The 14892-nt window shown below is 43.6% G+C and overlaps 1 protein-coding gene across 1 annotated transcript in view; it reads left to right on the top strand.

Annotated features, from left to right (window-relative positions):
• NSUN3 (NOP2/Sun RNA methyltransferase 3) overlaps window positions 1–14892 on the top strand; it is a 109643-nt gene that overhangs the window by 58350 nt on the left and 36401 nt on the right. The window contains exon 5 of the mRNA XM_063956288.1: window positions 4673–4794. Coding sequence (XP_063812358.1) covers window positions 4673–4794 — 122 coding nt within the window. The remainder of the gene's footprint in view (window positions 1–4672; window positions 4795–14892) is intronic.

The following is a 14892-nucleotide window of genomic DNA, read 5'->3' as shown; positions in this document are numbered from 1 at the left end:
CCGATTTGAAAGCATTAGCGGGTTTGTTCTCCCCGCAAGCCGTCCTTCATCTCCACAGAGATCCCAGAATAGCCGCGGATCTGAATTCTCGAGCCGCCCGTATCAACATACGGCTCCCCGTCAGCCGGATAAACCAGCACACGGCATACACTTTACAGTGAATCCACGGCTCCCTCTCCCCTGCGGCATTCGCACAGTGGGCATTGCAGGACACATCGCCGAGGACGCTCGGCTTTGGACCAGCCCACCTAAGGAGAGGTAATTGAACAATAAATAACACTGGATCACTCCCCCAATTTATTATTATGGGATGTCTACTGCACTGATCATTCACTTCCAGTATTAACACTACGGCTATTACCATCTATTGCTTTCCAACAAACAGCTGGACTTTATTTCCCTTTGTGGACTTCCATATAGAGAACCGACACCATTTGGTGTCTGTTTAAACGGATAAACTTAGTCAAGGTGTGCCTTTTTATATCCAACAATTTTATATCTCTAGTCAGAGACCTCCTGAAACCAAAACAGGTGTCGGTGCATCACTGCACGCGAGTCCTGGGAAAGATGGTGGCTTCTTACGAAGCAATTCCTTTCGGCAGGTTCCATGCCAGAATCTTTCAGTGGGACCTGTTGGACCAATGGTCCGGATCGCATCTTCAGATGCATCGGCTAATAACCCTGTCTCCAAGAACCAGGGTGTCTCTGCTGTGGTGGCTGCAGAGTGCTCATCTCCTAGAGGGCCGCAGATTCGGCATACAGGACTGGGTCCTGGTGACCACGGATGCCAGCCTTCGAGGCTGGGGGGCAGTCACACAGGGAAGAAACTTCCAAGGACTATGGTCGAGTCAGGAGACTTCCCTACACATAAATATTCTAGAACTAAGGGCCATTTACAATGCTCTAAGTCAGGCAAAACCCCTGCTTCTACACCAGCCGGTACTGATCCAGTCAGACAACATCACGGCGGTCGCCCATGTAAACCGACAGGGCGGCACAAGAAGCAGGACGGCAATGGCAGAAGCCACAAGGATTCTCCGATGGGCGGAAAATCACGTGCTAGCACTGTCAGCAGTGTTCATTCCGGGAGTGGACAACTGGGAAGCAGACTTCCTCAGCAGGCACGACCTCCACCCGGGAGAGTGGGGACTTCATCCAGAAGTCTTCACACTGATTGTAAATCGTTGGGAACGGCCACAGGTGGACATGATGGCGTCCCGCCTAAACAAAAAACTGGAGAGATATTGCGCCAGGTCAAGGGACCCTCAGGCGATAGCGGTGGACGCTCTAGTGACACCGTGGGTGTACCAGTCAGTTTATGTGTTCCCTCCTCTGCCTCTCATACCAAAGGTACTGAGAATAATAAGAAAATGAGGAGTAAGGACAATACTCGTGGTTCCGGATTGGCCAAGAAGAGCTTGGTACCCAGAACTTCAAGAGATGATCTCAGAGGACCCTTGGCCTCTGCCGCTCCGACAGGACCTGCTACAGCAGGGGCCCTGTTTGTTCCAAGACTTACCGCGGCTGCGTTTGACGGCATGGCGGTTGAACGCCGGATCCTGATGGAGAAGGGCATTCCGGTTGAAGTCATTCCTACGCTGATAAAGGCTAGGAAGGATGTGACAGCAAAACATTATCACCGCATATGGCGGAAATATGTTGCTTGGTGTGAGGCCAATAAGGCCCCAACAGAGGAATTTCAGCTGGGTCGATTTCTGCACTTCCTACAGGCAGGAGTGACTATGGGCCTAAAATTAGGCTCCATTAATATACAGATATCGGCTCTGTCGATTTTCTTCCAAAAAGAATTAGCTTCACTACCTGAAGTTCAGACATTTGTAAAAGGAGTGCTGCATATTCAGCCCCCTTTTGTGCCTCCAGTGGCACCTTGGGATCTCAACGTGGTGTTGAATTTCCTAAAGTCACATTGGTTTGAGCCACTTAAGACCGTGGATCTGAAATATCTCACGTGGAAAGTGGTCATGTTATTGGCCTTGGCTTCGGCCAGGCGTGTATCAGAATTGGCGGCTTTGTCATTTAAAAGCCCTTATCTGATTTTCCATATGGATAGGGCAGAATTGAGGACTCGTCCCCAGTTTCTCCCTAAGGTGGTATCTGCTTTTCACTTGAACCAACCTATTGTAGTGCCTGCGGCTACTAGCGACTTGGAGGATTCCAAGTTACTGGACGTAGTCAGGGCCTTGAAAATTTATGTTTCCAGGACCGCTGGAGTCAGGAAAACTGACTCGCTATTTATCCTGTATGCACCCAACAAACTGGGTGCTCCTGCTTCTAAGCAGACTATTGCTCGCTGGATTTGTAGCACAATTCAGCTGGCGCATTCTGCGGCTGGACTGCCGCATCCTAAATCAGTTAAAGCCCATTCTACAAGGAAGGTGGGCTCATCTTGGGCGGCTGCCCGAGGGGACTCGGCTTTACAACTTTGCCGAGCTGCTACTTGGTCAGGGGCAAACACGTTTGCAAAATTCTACAAATTTGATACCCTGGCTGAGGAGGACCTTGAGTTCTCTCATTCGGTGCTGCAGAGTCATCCGCACTCTCCCGCCTGTTTGGGAGCTTTGGTATAATCCCCATGGTCCTTACGGAGTTCCCAGCATCCACTAGGACGTCAGAGAAAATAAGAATTTACTCACCGGTAATTCTATTTCTCGTAGTTCGTAGTGGATGCTGGGCGCCCGTCCCAAGTGCGGATTGTCTGCAATACTTGTACATAGTTATTGTTCACTAAAGGGTTATTGTTATGAGCCATCTGTTGAGAGGCTCAGTTATGTTTCATACTGTTAACTGGATATGGTATCACGAGTTATACGGTGTGATTGGTGTGGCTGGTATGAGTCTTACCCGGGATTCAAAATCCTTCCTTATTGTGTCAGCTCTTCCGGGCACAGTATCCTAACTGAGGCTTGGAGGAGGGTCATAGTGGGAGGAGCCAGTGCACACCAGGTAGTCTAAAAGCTTTCTTTTAGTTGTGCCCAGACTCCTGCGGAGCCGCTATTCCCCATGGTCCTTACGGAGTTCCCAGCATCCACTACGGACTACGAGAAATAGAATTACCGGTGAGTAAATTCTTATTTTCAATGGGTGTTAGAATTTCGACCGCCGGGATTTCGACTGACAGGAATTTAACTGCGTCCCCATGAAACAGCTTTTGAGTCAAATGTCCAATTACTTATGGTCTCTTGAAAAAGAAGGAGCTACATATTAAACAGCAGTAATTCCAAAACACTTCCTCAAATTAAAGAGCCTGCACTTTAAAACCATATCCGTTATATAACTGTAACTGTAGCTTGAATATGTTTTGGTAAACAGATAAAATAACAGAATTGTGTCAGTATCCAAATATATATGGACCTGACTGCATATATATATATATATATAGATATATATATATATATATCTATCAGGGAACTTTTTTTACCTTTTACCCCAAAACATATTTAGATACACCGACGTTATCCCTTGATTAGAAAGGATGGAAATCATATATTATTGTGCATACTGTATATACTAGTTATCACTGTTTATATGGCATTTCTGAAATTGTGTGTGTGTGTGTGTGTGTGTGTGTGTGTGTGTGTGTGTGTATGTATATATTTTTTATTTATTTTATTATTATTTTTCGCCAATTATTTTTTGGCAATGAATGGGTTAATTAACAGTTTCTTTCCAAAACACCAGAATGAATGTAAGAAAGATGGATGAAGGGGGGGACACGACATTTAGGAGACAGATGGTCACATCCTCACCTCAGTAATGTCAGTGGGAATTTCCCACTGTCATGTGGGCCACTGTCTGATCCTGCGGAACTCCATCAGTGGTCAGCCACAGAATACTTCAAGTTCTGTGTGTGGGTTGGCGGGCCGCGGGCGTGAGGACAGGACAGCGCAGGACAGGCAGGCATGAGGGACTGGGCTGTTTCTCGGCAGCGCGACCATCCATTTCCCCCAGGAATTTCATTTTTACCCCTGACCACTGATCTCTCTCTACATACATATATAGATAGATAGAGATATTTATTTATTTATTTATTTATTAACAGTTTCTTACATAGCGCAGCAAATTCCGTTGCGCTTTACAATTGGACACAATGAAACAACAAAACTGGGTAATAAACAAACAGAGGTAGGAAGGCCCTGCTCCCAAGCTTACTATATATATATATATATATATATATATAGAGCAGGCGAATTGGCACTCACTTCTTTAAATATATACTGTTCCGGTTCACTCCGTATCTCCTTGAAAAGGGGGCGTCATGGCCCCGAAACGTTGGGATGGAGTGATTTAATAAAATTGCTGGGTATTACATATATATATATAGAAAATCCAGACTGTGATGACCGGTTTGTTCTCACTATAGTACAGAATTAATTCTTACCGTCTATGGAAAACCATGTGTTTTAAACTTATTATTTTCTTATATTTTATTGCTGGTCAGATTTGTCAAGTTATTTAATTTTTTTCCTTCACGATTACAGCACATTGTGTACATTTGGAAAAGTACCAGCGCACCTGGCAATATAAAACTTAAAATGTTCTGCATTCAGCTTCAGTAGAAAGATATCTAGGTCACATTTTTTATTACGGTATGTTTATATGTACACAGGACTTATAATGTTCTCTGTTGCTTACCATATATTTTATGCCACAGGTGTTAGTAGATGCTCCTTGTTCCAATGACCGTAGTTGGCTGTTTTCCTCGGATTTTGGAAAGGCGACAGAACGCATATCCCAAAGGAAGTTACTCCCAGTTATACAAACAGAGTTACTCAGGTACATATTAAGGCACATGAATTCATTTATGTAGTATCTCATTTCTTCTTGACATTTTCCGCCTAATTATACTGCTGTTTTAACATCTTTACTTAAACAGTTGTGTTTTATCATTAGTTTTGGTCATTTATTATGGGATGTAGTTATGTGACTGGCGGTCAGGAGAACGCTGGTCACAATACTGGCACCTACATCCCGCCCACTCACTATCCCAACGGTCGGCATGCCGACCAACAGGGACTATTCCCACTTGTTGACAGGTCAAAAGGTCGACATGAGTTTTTCACATTCTTTTAACATTTTTGGACTTTTTCATACTTTACGATCCACGTGGATTACAATTGGGAACGATAACCTTGTCCGAAGCATGGCGAGCGAACATGGTGCACTAATTGGGGTTCCTCGTCACTTCACAAAGAAAACGACACCAAAAAAAGTAAAAAAACTCATGTTGACCTTTTGACCTGTCGATCTAGTACATGTCGACCTAGTGACCCTGTCGACCTAATGCTTGTGGACCTATAGTGGTCGACCTAAGTTGTGTCGACCCAACGACCCATATCCACAGAACAATAGATGATGATAATAGTGATTACAGACTTGTATTATTCAATGAAAGGCGCTCCAGCATAGATTTGCAGAGTAAATACTTTTTGGGTATTTCGGCACAGATTAGATGACTTTAGCATGAGAACAGCTTTTGTTACAGGTTTTTAATACTTTCTGATTTCAGGTGTTTGTGTTGCAAGAAGCTCGGTTTGCTTTCTAGGTGTGGATGGAGTTGCTACATGCATGGCTGTTTTAAATGTGTGATTTTCCTTTATCTAACCTGTGTTATTTTGTTGCTGGTAACCTCTCTGCCCTCTGCTACGTTACATTTCCCAGCGTCTGGCAGCATGGCACAGGAAGGCCTGACCTCTGCTTGTAGCATTTGTCTTTCTCTGAAATATGCTTCCCTACTGGACTGTGCTAAATCCATTAACGTCTCTATCCCAGCCGCTTCTCGCTCTCGTCTTGTCTAGCCAGAGCAGCTACACATTAATGTGTATTTTCCCAAACTATTATAGATTAAAAAAGGACGTTACCAGGGTTTCACAACTGCGCCTGTATGAAAATTATGTTAATATTATGAAAAAAAGGGGGGACAGTAAATGGGATATAAATGTTTAATCTACTAATATAAGTATTACAAAGCCATAATTTGCATACATGCAAACTAGTGAAGAAAAATAAATAAGTAAATAGAGTAAAATAGTAATACTACAGGTAAATGCAAACAAAATAAATATAAATAATAAATGATATGGTATAGGGTAGGTCAAATGAAAATTCTGTCCAAAGTCTAGTGTAAATAGAGTGTGGCGTCCCACAAGGTGACCAGGGGATAAGTTAACTATTTGCTCCGGACTTAGTTAACTTATCCCCTGGTCACCTTGTCCCTCCGCTATCCAGTCAGGGGTACCCCTTAGTGTTGTTACCGCGACCGGACCAGAACCTGCCTCTGAAAAGAGGAGAACTTTTAACATCTGTAACGGACTCTCCAACCCCAAGTTCCAATTCATTATTAGAGCTTCCATTCCCACTGTGTTGTATCATTCCACTTAGTACAGAACCACATCAGTGTGATTAAAGAGGTGGGACGCCACACTCTATTTACACTAGACTTTGGACTCAGAATTTTCATTTGACCTACCCTATACCATATCATTTATTATTTATATTTATTTTGTTTGCATTTACCTGTAGTATTACTATTTTACTCTATTTACTTATTTCTTTTTCTTCACTAGTTTGCATGTATGCAAATTATGGCTTTGTAATACTTATATTAGTAGATTAAACATTTATATCCCATTTACTGTCCCCCCTTTTTTTCATAATATTAACATCATTTTCATACAGGCGCAGTTGTGAAACCCTGGTAACGTCATTTATTAATTTTCTGGAGGCTTTGGGTTTAGCCCCAATCACGTATTGCTGCCACCCTCCTAATATCTAGATAAGTAGAGCGCTGATTACATTTGTATTTTATTATAGATTAAATATTTTTCATTTGTACACAGCTTATTTAATAATATTATGTAAATAAGGAGCCGACTCAAGTCAGCGGAATGTGCTCCCAAACATCGCTGCGTAGTTCGGTGATGCACATATATGCCATATACCTGTAGGCTCAACATCTCTACTTTTTTCTGAGCTCCTCTATAGGTGCAAAGAAGAAGTGCCAATGTTTCTAGCAGTGGTGTACCATACAAAAATGGCCCATTGTGGCCGTAGTCTTGAATTAAATCGCCCCCAAAGAGCCTGACGTTAACAAATGCCACATTCCCTTTAAGGGAAAATAAGAAGTAGCAGAACCAATGGACAGGTAAAAAGGTAAACTGGAGAGCCATGATCTTCTGCGACTACAACAGTGATCTGCAAGAGCAGGAGAGTTTTTGCGGACTGTGAGCTGCTTTTGGGGAGGAAGCACCGTCCTGAACCACTGTGTTTTAGTGGTTTGCAGAATTTCGGCGCAGGAGGCAGTTCTTGGAAGACGAGCACTGCGGCTGACCTGTGGCCAAAATCACAGAGCACAACGTTACTGCAATGCAGGACATAGTTGAGGTGATCGCCAGGGTGACTGTGGCCCAATTAGAGGAGATAGGCATCTCATATGGATTCATCCGCTTGATACTCCACAAAAATCTTGATCTGAGCAAAGTTCCTTCACACTGGGTGGCCATTCAGCTGATTCGAGAGAAGAAGGAGGCTCGGGTGACTTTGTGCCTCAACATACTGGCCAGGTTTGATTGTTGTCGCTCAAACTCAGTGTGGGATATCATCAGTGACCATAAATCCTGCATCTACAATTTTGACCCCAAGATCAAATAGCAGTCAGCCCAGTGGACCCCAGTTGGGGGTGGGCCACCACAGAAGTGTCCAAGCAGATGGTGGTTGTTTTTGTGGCCCATACCACTTGTGCAGCATCTCACCATCACTGGGGACTGGTACGTCAACCAATGCCTGCCGTAAGTGCTGGAAGCCATTTCCAGGTGCCGTCCAAGAACTCACACTCGCGGTGCCCTTCGCCATCACGATAACGCACCTGCCCACAAGTCCAGGCAAGATTTTTCTGGCCCATGAACGCATCCAAGAGCTTGGTCATCCGCTGTACAGTCCAGACCTAGCCTTCTACGACTTCTTTGTGTTCCCACATATCAGTACGCATGGGATTTGTTTTGAGTCATTGGAAGCTGCAGTGGAGAACTTCCTCCAGCACATAGAAGGCTATACCTGCTTTGGACTGGTCCAGCTGCTTCAGCAAGTGCTAAGAGATCATGCAACTTTGCATAGACTCCTCTGGCAAATACTTTGAAAAAATTTAATATTCACTTTGTTTGTAAATATAATACTTTTTGTGCATCCGGATCCTTATTACGCACCCCTCCATAACAGTCCAATCCAAGTGAAAATACCTTATTTAGAATAAACATGTAACACCAATCTACCTTATTTTGCTGTAAGAAAGTGAAAAAAAATCCATTTATGTTTTTCTATCAGATCAATCAATTTTGTGAGAATAACGTCAAACAAATACTTCCTGCATTTTATATATCTGAGCCATTAGTGGATGTCTTAAGGTGTATTTTTAATGATTTTGTCATTTTGCTGTATACAGTAATTAATTTTATGGGTTTTTTTTTGTACTTCGCTGAATAGATCACAAAACATTTGCACAGTATTGACGTTTTGCAGAACATATTAACTCTGGCAATTTCTATTCCTTTTTTCCTCTTGCAATTGCTTTGCAGTGCAGAAAACATTTGCTAGCCATCTGCGGAGTGCTGTGATTTAGACGTTGAAAATATTTCTGTAAACGGTACATAGAAGTCACTGCGGAATCTTGAACAATACTTATTCCCCCCCCCCCCCCCCCCCCTAAGAAAATGAAAAATGCAGAGTTCAAAGAACATTCTGATTGATCACTGAAATACTTGAGTGTCTTATTGGGGTAATACATCATGTCATTTATTTCTTCGGGAGGAATCAATCAGAAAGCTCAGCCCTCCTTTACAATTTTCTCACTCCAGATTTGACATGAAAAATCAAATCTGTAGAGCAGCAGGGAAGGCTGGTGCATACATCATTGTTACTTGTGCTAAACCCAAGTATTCTGCAGATATGTCATTCTGAATATCCCAGCGTGTCTCCCACCACAGAATAGGACTCATCATTATCCCAGGTTAATAAGCCTTTACCTTGTAGGCCAAAATGGCATAAAATACACATTAGCAAATCTGAATATGTATAATCTACACTTTCAATCAACCATTACTATACGAAGCAGAAAGGTATTTCAGGATTTTTTTTTTACTGGTTCCCTTTTGAAATAATAATAATGCAACACCTGAGCCTCTGATTTAAACCATCATTTTTAGTGACAGACCATTGGAATACATTTTTTTTCCCTTTAGTTTTACTCCTGTGTCCGGAAGCCTTGAATGGCCCAATGTACTGTATAATCATTCCATTTACTGAAAAGTTCTAACACAGCAATAATTGGAATGTCGGTCTTTATTAACCATTTCTTGTCACTGGGATTGCAAACTGTTATGCTTTGCTGTAGGAGTAGAACTGTGTGCCAAGTCTGCTTTCTTGGGGATCGTGGTGTCCACCTTCATAGTTTAAGGGGGAGAGTTATCAAAGCTTGGAGACAGGGGCGCTGTATCAGAGGAGGGGGCCCCGTGTGCAGACTTCGGGTGGGCCCCCTCCTCTTCACGGCGCAGTAGATTCCGGCATTGTGCCAGGTCTCCAGAAAAATGGCGTCTGCCATGTTCCTTAGACTAAATCCCTACTGCGCATGCACGTCGGCCGTTTTGCCTGTGATTTTTTTTTCCCACCACGGCTGCAACTCCGACTCAGGACTCTGGAAAGGTAAGTAACAAAACATGGGTGCAGTGTGTTCATTGTGGCCCCCCTGGACCCAGGTGCCAGTGTGCACTGCACCCATTATAGAAACACCAATGCTTGGAGAAACATAGAGGGGGAGATGTAGTAAGCCTTGAAAAGGGATAAATTGTACGGTGATAAAGTATCAGCCAATCAGCTTTGTTACAGGCTGTGTTTAAAAAAATAACAGGAGCTGATTGGTTGGTACTTTATCTCTCTCCAATGTTTGATGCACTCCCCCTAAGAGTTTATAACTAGAAATACATATCTGTATTTGATATTCATCATGAGTTCTGCATAATTGAATGGCTTTTACTTATTACTAATCTGCATCCAGAAGCAGCAGTTTGCTAACGGGCAGATTGTCATCTACTGTGACAGATGAAGCCTGCGTCCGCGCCTCGCCCCCTGTATCATGATGGCCGGTGTAAGTGATAACACACCATAGCCTGTGCCCTCAGCATACTTAGAATTGCATGCACATTTAATATTGGGCCTGGGCATTTTTTCTTCTTTTTTTCTTCTTCTTCTTTTGTCTAATATCACAGAGATGTTTTAAGAGATGAACTTCAGCTGTCAGTCATTACAGGTTTACATAAGAGATGAGCGAACACACTTGTATTTTATTTTTATTATTATTATTTTTTTTACCATTTTGTGTTTTAAACTATCCTTGTGCTTTAATTATAATTTTGGATTTCAGGCAAAAAACTGTCATTTGTTAACAGATGGTAGAAAGGTTATTTTTTGTTTGTATATATATCTTGTATATTTTTTCCCAGCCAGGATCCCGCCAGCAGCCGCATCGCAATTGCAACTAGCTACGGCATGCTGCGGCCCCTTTGAAGAATCGTATTTACCATGCAGTCCTTTGGGTCGTGGGTGTGTACACAGTTTGCAATGTTGCACTGAACTTGGGCCCAAATGTATTAAGCCTTAAAAAGTGATACAGTGGAGACGGGTAAAGAGTGATAAAGTACCGGCCAATCAGCTTCCTAACTGCCATGTAACAGGATGTGTTTGAAAAATGACAGGAGCTGATTGGCTGGTACTTTATCACTCTTTATCCGTCTCCACTCTATCACTTTTTAAGGCTTAATGCATTTGGTTTCAGAGTACAGACTGCAGGGTGGGCGGCTCGGTAGACCATAGCCAGTCTGTATAGTGAGATCTAAAAAGGAGCTGGTTGGCTGGTACTTTTATGTGCAAGTTTTGCATGTTGAATTCTTGCCATCCCGTCAGGCTTGCTGCAATCGCACCTGTGCCTACAACTTGCAGGACTCGTGCATTGGTTTAATTGATACATGTATGCAATCCGTCATACCATAGGAGCCAGCTGTGTGGGTCCTGCAGCTTATTTAGCATCCCCAATATTTGTGCTGCCCTCAGTCATGTCTACTGTACATATGTATCCTATTTTGAATCATAAGGTGGATATAATTTTTTTCCCCCCAAAATATATTTATTGAGGTTCAGAAAATACAATAAACAATAGCAGATAAAGACGTAGGGTCCAACCGTACACAAAACCACAATGATTCATAAGTCAGTCAAGCATAAGGTGATTGGGATCCCGCAGAAAACCTCACATTTTCCATTTTTCCAGTTTAAAGTATAAAGATATACATGACAGAATTACATACATCAGAGAAAAATTGGTCTATGAAAACATCAATCGTATATCTGATGTAAAAATGAAAATAAAAAACAGTATAACATACTAATGCGTCCACCCCATTGGGGAGCGCTAAACCAAAAATAATAAACCAACAGAGAAAAAATAATAATAATAACAACAATAACAATACCAGCCGAGGCCAGGGGACCGCCGACCCATCCACGGAGACATCATCAGAGCAAGAGAAGATATGTAGATGGCAGAGATCCAAAAAGAAGGAGCAGAAGAGGGAAGACACAGAAAGCCGATGTAGGTATCTGAAATTAGAGCGATGAAGAGAAGAAGAGGAAGTGCGAGGAGGGAGGGGAAGTAAGCAGTTGTGGGAGAGATATGGGAGGGTTGTCAGCCAGGAGTTGGTGCCCGTACCAGGTGGTGCAATGAAAACTCTGCTTAATGGCTAATTTTGTTTGAGTGGGCAACCTGTTTATAAATTGTCCCCAGCATTGAAACAACGTAGGAGTTAATATTTCCTTATTAAGGGATGTTTCCAGCCAATCCATCGTAAATAGGAAAAGCAGTCTAGAGGTAGCTAGTGGCAGCGTGGGGGTGTTATCGGAGATCCACTGCTGAAGTATGGCTTTCCTGCCCACCGCCGAAAGAATCACAACCAATTGCGCATCCTGGGAGGGAAGGTCATGTTAATCAAGAACATAGCCAAAGAGAGCCCAAGAGGCAGTGCATTGGAAGCGCAAGCCCAACTCGGAAGTTCCATAGACTTGTAGCTCAGCCCAGAATGTTTGGATGTAGGGGCAATGCCAAAAGCAATGCATAAGGTCAGCCAATGGTGCAGGGCATTTTATACATGTTGCCGAGTCAGGCAGACCCATCAAATGACTCTTTGGAGAGATATAGGCTCTATGTAAAATCTTATAGGACATTTCCTGGTATAAACTAGCTGGGATAAGTTTAAGGGAAGCCGTAAAGCTATCCATCACGGCGTCGGGGGATATGGAAGGGATTTGGGAAGACCATTTCTGTACTTGAGCCAGATCAGTGGTGGATATATGTCCCCGAGCGCAGAAGTGTATCTAGGGAATTAACAAAGTCCGATGCACTGAGATGGAAGAGGACTGATTGTACGTAGTGCGAGGCCTGAAAAAAGTAGAATTCATGGCGAGGGCTAACGTCGTATTTAGCTAGTGTCTCTGCAAAAGTAAGCATTTTCTTTCTAGAGTCGAGAAGGTTACCAACGCATGTGATACCCGCGGCATGCCAAGCAGTGAAAGGGAGGAGGGCCTGCCCCTTTTGAAAATGTAAGTTGCCAACTAAGGGGAGAAACAGTGAATAAGTATGTTGTAGTTGGAGAGATTTACGGGATAACTTCCACGCCGCAATAGTAGAGGTCAGAAGTATATTATCGAGATGAGAAGATGACAGATCAGATTTGTTCGCATGTAGAATGAAGCTAAGAGATAAGGGGGCACAGAGTGGGGAATCAATCAGTGAATCGGTAAAGACTGACGTACCTCCGAGCCAGTCCATAGCGAAACGAAGAAGGCAGGCTCGATTGTATTGCTCTATATCCGGCAGATTTAGTCCCCCATTCTGCACCGTTTGGGATAATTTAAAAAAGCTTATTCTGGGTCGTTTATTGGCCCAAATGAATTTAGAGATCGAGGAGTTGAGGAGAGACATATCAGACTTTGAGAGCATGATGGGTACCATCTGTAGCACATAGAGCAATTTGGGGAAACTAGCCATCTTAACAAGGTTACAGCGCCCCTACACAATGTGGGGCAATGCTTGCCATAACGCCAGTTCCGTTTGGATTTTGGTGAGAATGGGGTGGATGTTGTCAGAGTAAAGTCGAGTGGGGTCAGAAGGAAGAAGGACTCTGAGATATGTGATGTGAGTAAGGGCCCAACGAAACGGAAAAGGAAAGTCCCAACCCATGACTATCTGGGGGAACTTGGCCAGTGCTTCCGATTTGTCATAGTTGATGGAGAAACGTGCGATGGCGGTCTGTAACGCTGAAACAGATTGTCTCGGGTTAGCGGTAGAGAAGAATGTCATCCACGAACGCCGTAAGTTTAATCTCTCTGTTACCAATTCTAATGCCCCGAAAGGTGGATAAGTTGAGGATATACCATATAAAGGGCTCCAAGGCTATGTTAAAAAGGAGGGGAGAAAGAGGGCATCCCTGTCTAGTCCCTCTCTCAAGGAGAAAAGGAGAAGAGGGAATGTTATTGACTACCACCTGCGCAGTTGGGCTGGCATAGCGGGATTCGACAAGGCCGCGAAAGGTCTCGCCAAATTGCTGATAAAGTAAGACTCTAGCAAGATGAGGCCAAGCAATCCTGTCAAAGGCCTTTTCTGCATCAAGGTTAATCAGGATATTATCTGTGATATTGTTAGTACGTGAGTAAGTAATAGCCGCCAAGGCAGTTCTAATACCCTGTACTGACTATCTATGCTTAATAAAGCCCATCTGCGCAGGTGGATATCATTTAAAAACTTGTATCTGATGTTCTAATGCCATGATGAAGCTGTAACTCCAGTTCTTTATGACAAGACAGGTCCATCAGAAGCTGACAAAGTGTTTTCCATAAAATAAAAAAAAGACTGATGTGACGCCTTAATCATACAAAGTATTTAAACATGTTCCAAATAGCATATAAACCTCTAGTTAAAAAGAGAAAATGTTGTCACAGGAATGCTGTTGGAGGGGTGGTCTTCAGTTTGCTGGCTGTCGGGATCCCGGCGCACAGTATACCGGCGCCGTAATCCCGACAGCCAGCATACTGACATCTTTTCTCCCTCTTGGGGGTCCCCCCTGGAGGGAGAATAGATAGCGTGGCACGCATAGTGCGGCGAGCGCATCGAGCCCACAAGGGGCTCATTTGCGCTCGCCCAGCTGTTGGGATGCCGGCAATCGGCATTCCGGCACCGGTTTGCTGGCCGCCGGCATACCCTACTACACCCCTGTGGGAGAACAGGCTTAAGGATAGGCTATGACTCCAAGCTCAGATCAGTGAGCAGTCCCTGTCTGTCTCTTTGGGTCCCTCTGGTGGATGGTTTTTAAGATGCAGGCAGGTGGCCAAACCAGATGAGAACCAGCCTTTGAGCTCTGGGGCCTAGCATTGAGAGATCACTTCCACTACACTCAGCTTATTAGTGTAGATGACTGCACATACAGACCCAAAATGAGTCAGCCAGTTTCTGTAAGATCATTTCTGGCACTGCAGTTTTTGGGGCCACATAATAGGTCTATGTGTGTGTTCTGTCTTTTAGAGAAAATTTAGACCATGTTCAACCCTCTTCAGATGCAGATTTTGCGGTGTGAAAATAAGAATTTACTCACCGGTAATTCTATTTCTCGTAGTCCGTAGTGGATGCTGGGTACTCCGTAAGGACCATGGGGTATAGACGGGCTCCGCAGGAGACTGGGCATTCTTAAAAGAAAGATTAGGTACTATATCTGGTGTGCACTGGCTCCTCCCTCTATGCCCCTCCTCCAGACCTCAGTTAGGGAAACTGTGCCCGGAAGA

The sequence above is a fragment of the Pseudophryne corroboree genome, chromosome 2 (genome assembly GCF_028390025.1).
Source record: "Pseudophryne corroboree isolate aPseCor3 chromosome 2, aPseCor3.hap2, whole genome shotgun sequence".
In the NCBI taxonomy this organism is placed as follows: domain Eukaryota; kingdom Metazoa; phylum Chordata; class Amphibia; order Anura; family Myobatrachidae; genus Pseudophryne; species Pseudophryne corroboree.
Note: the sequence above shows the minus strand (reverse complement) of the source record. Positions and strands in the feature narration are given on the sequence as shown.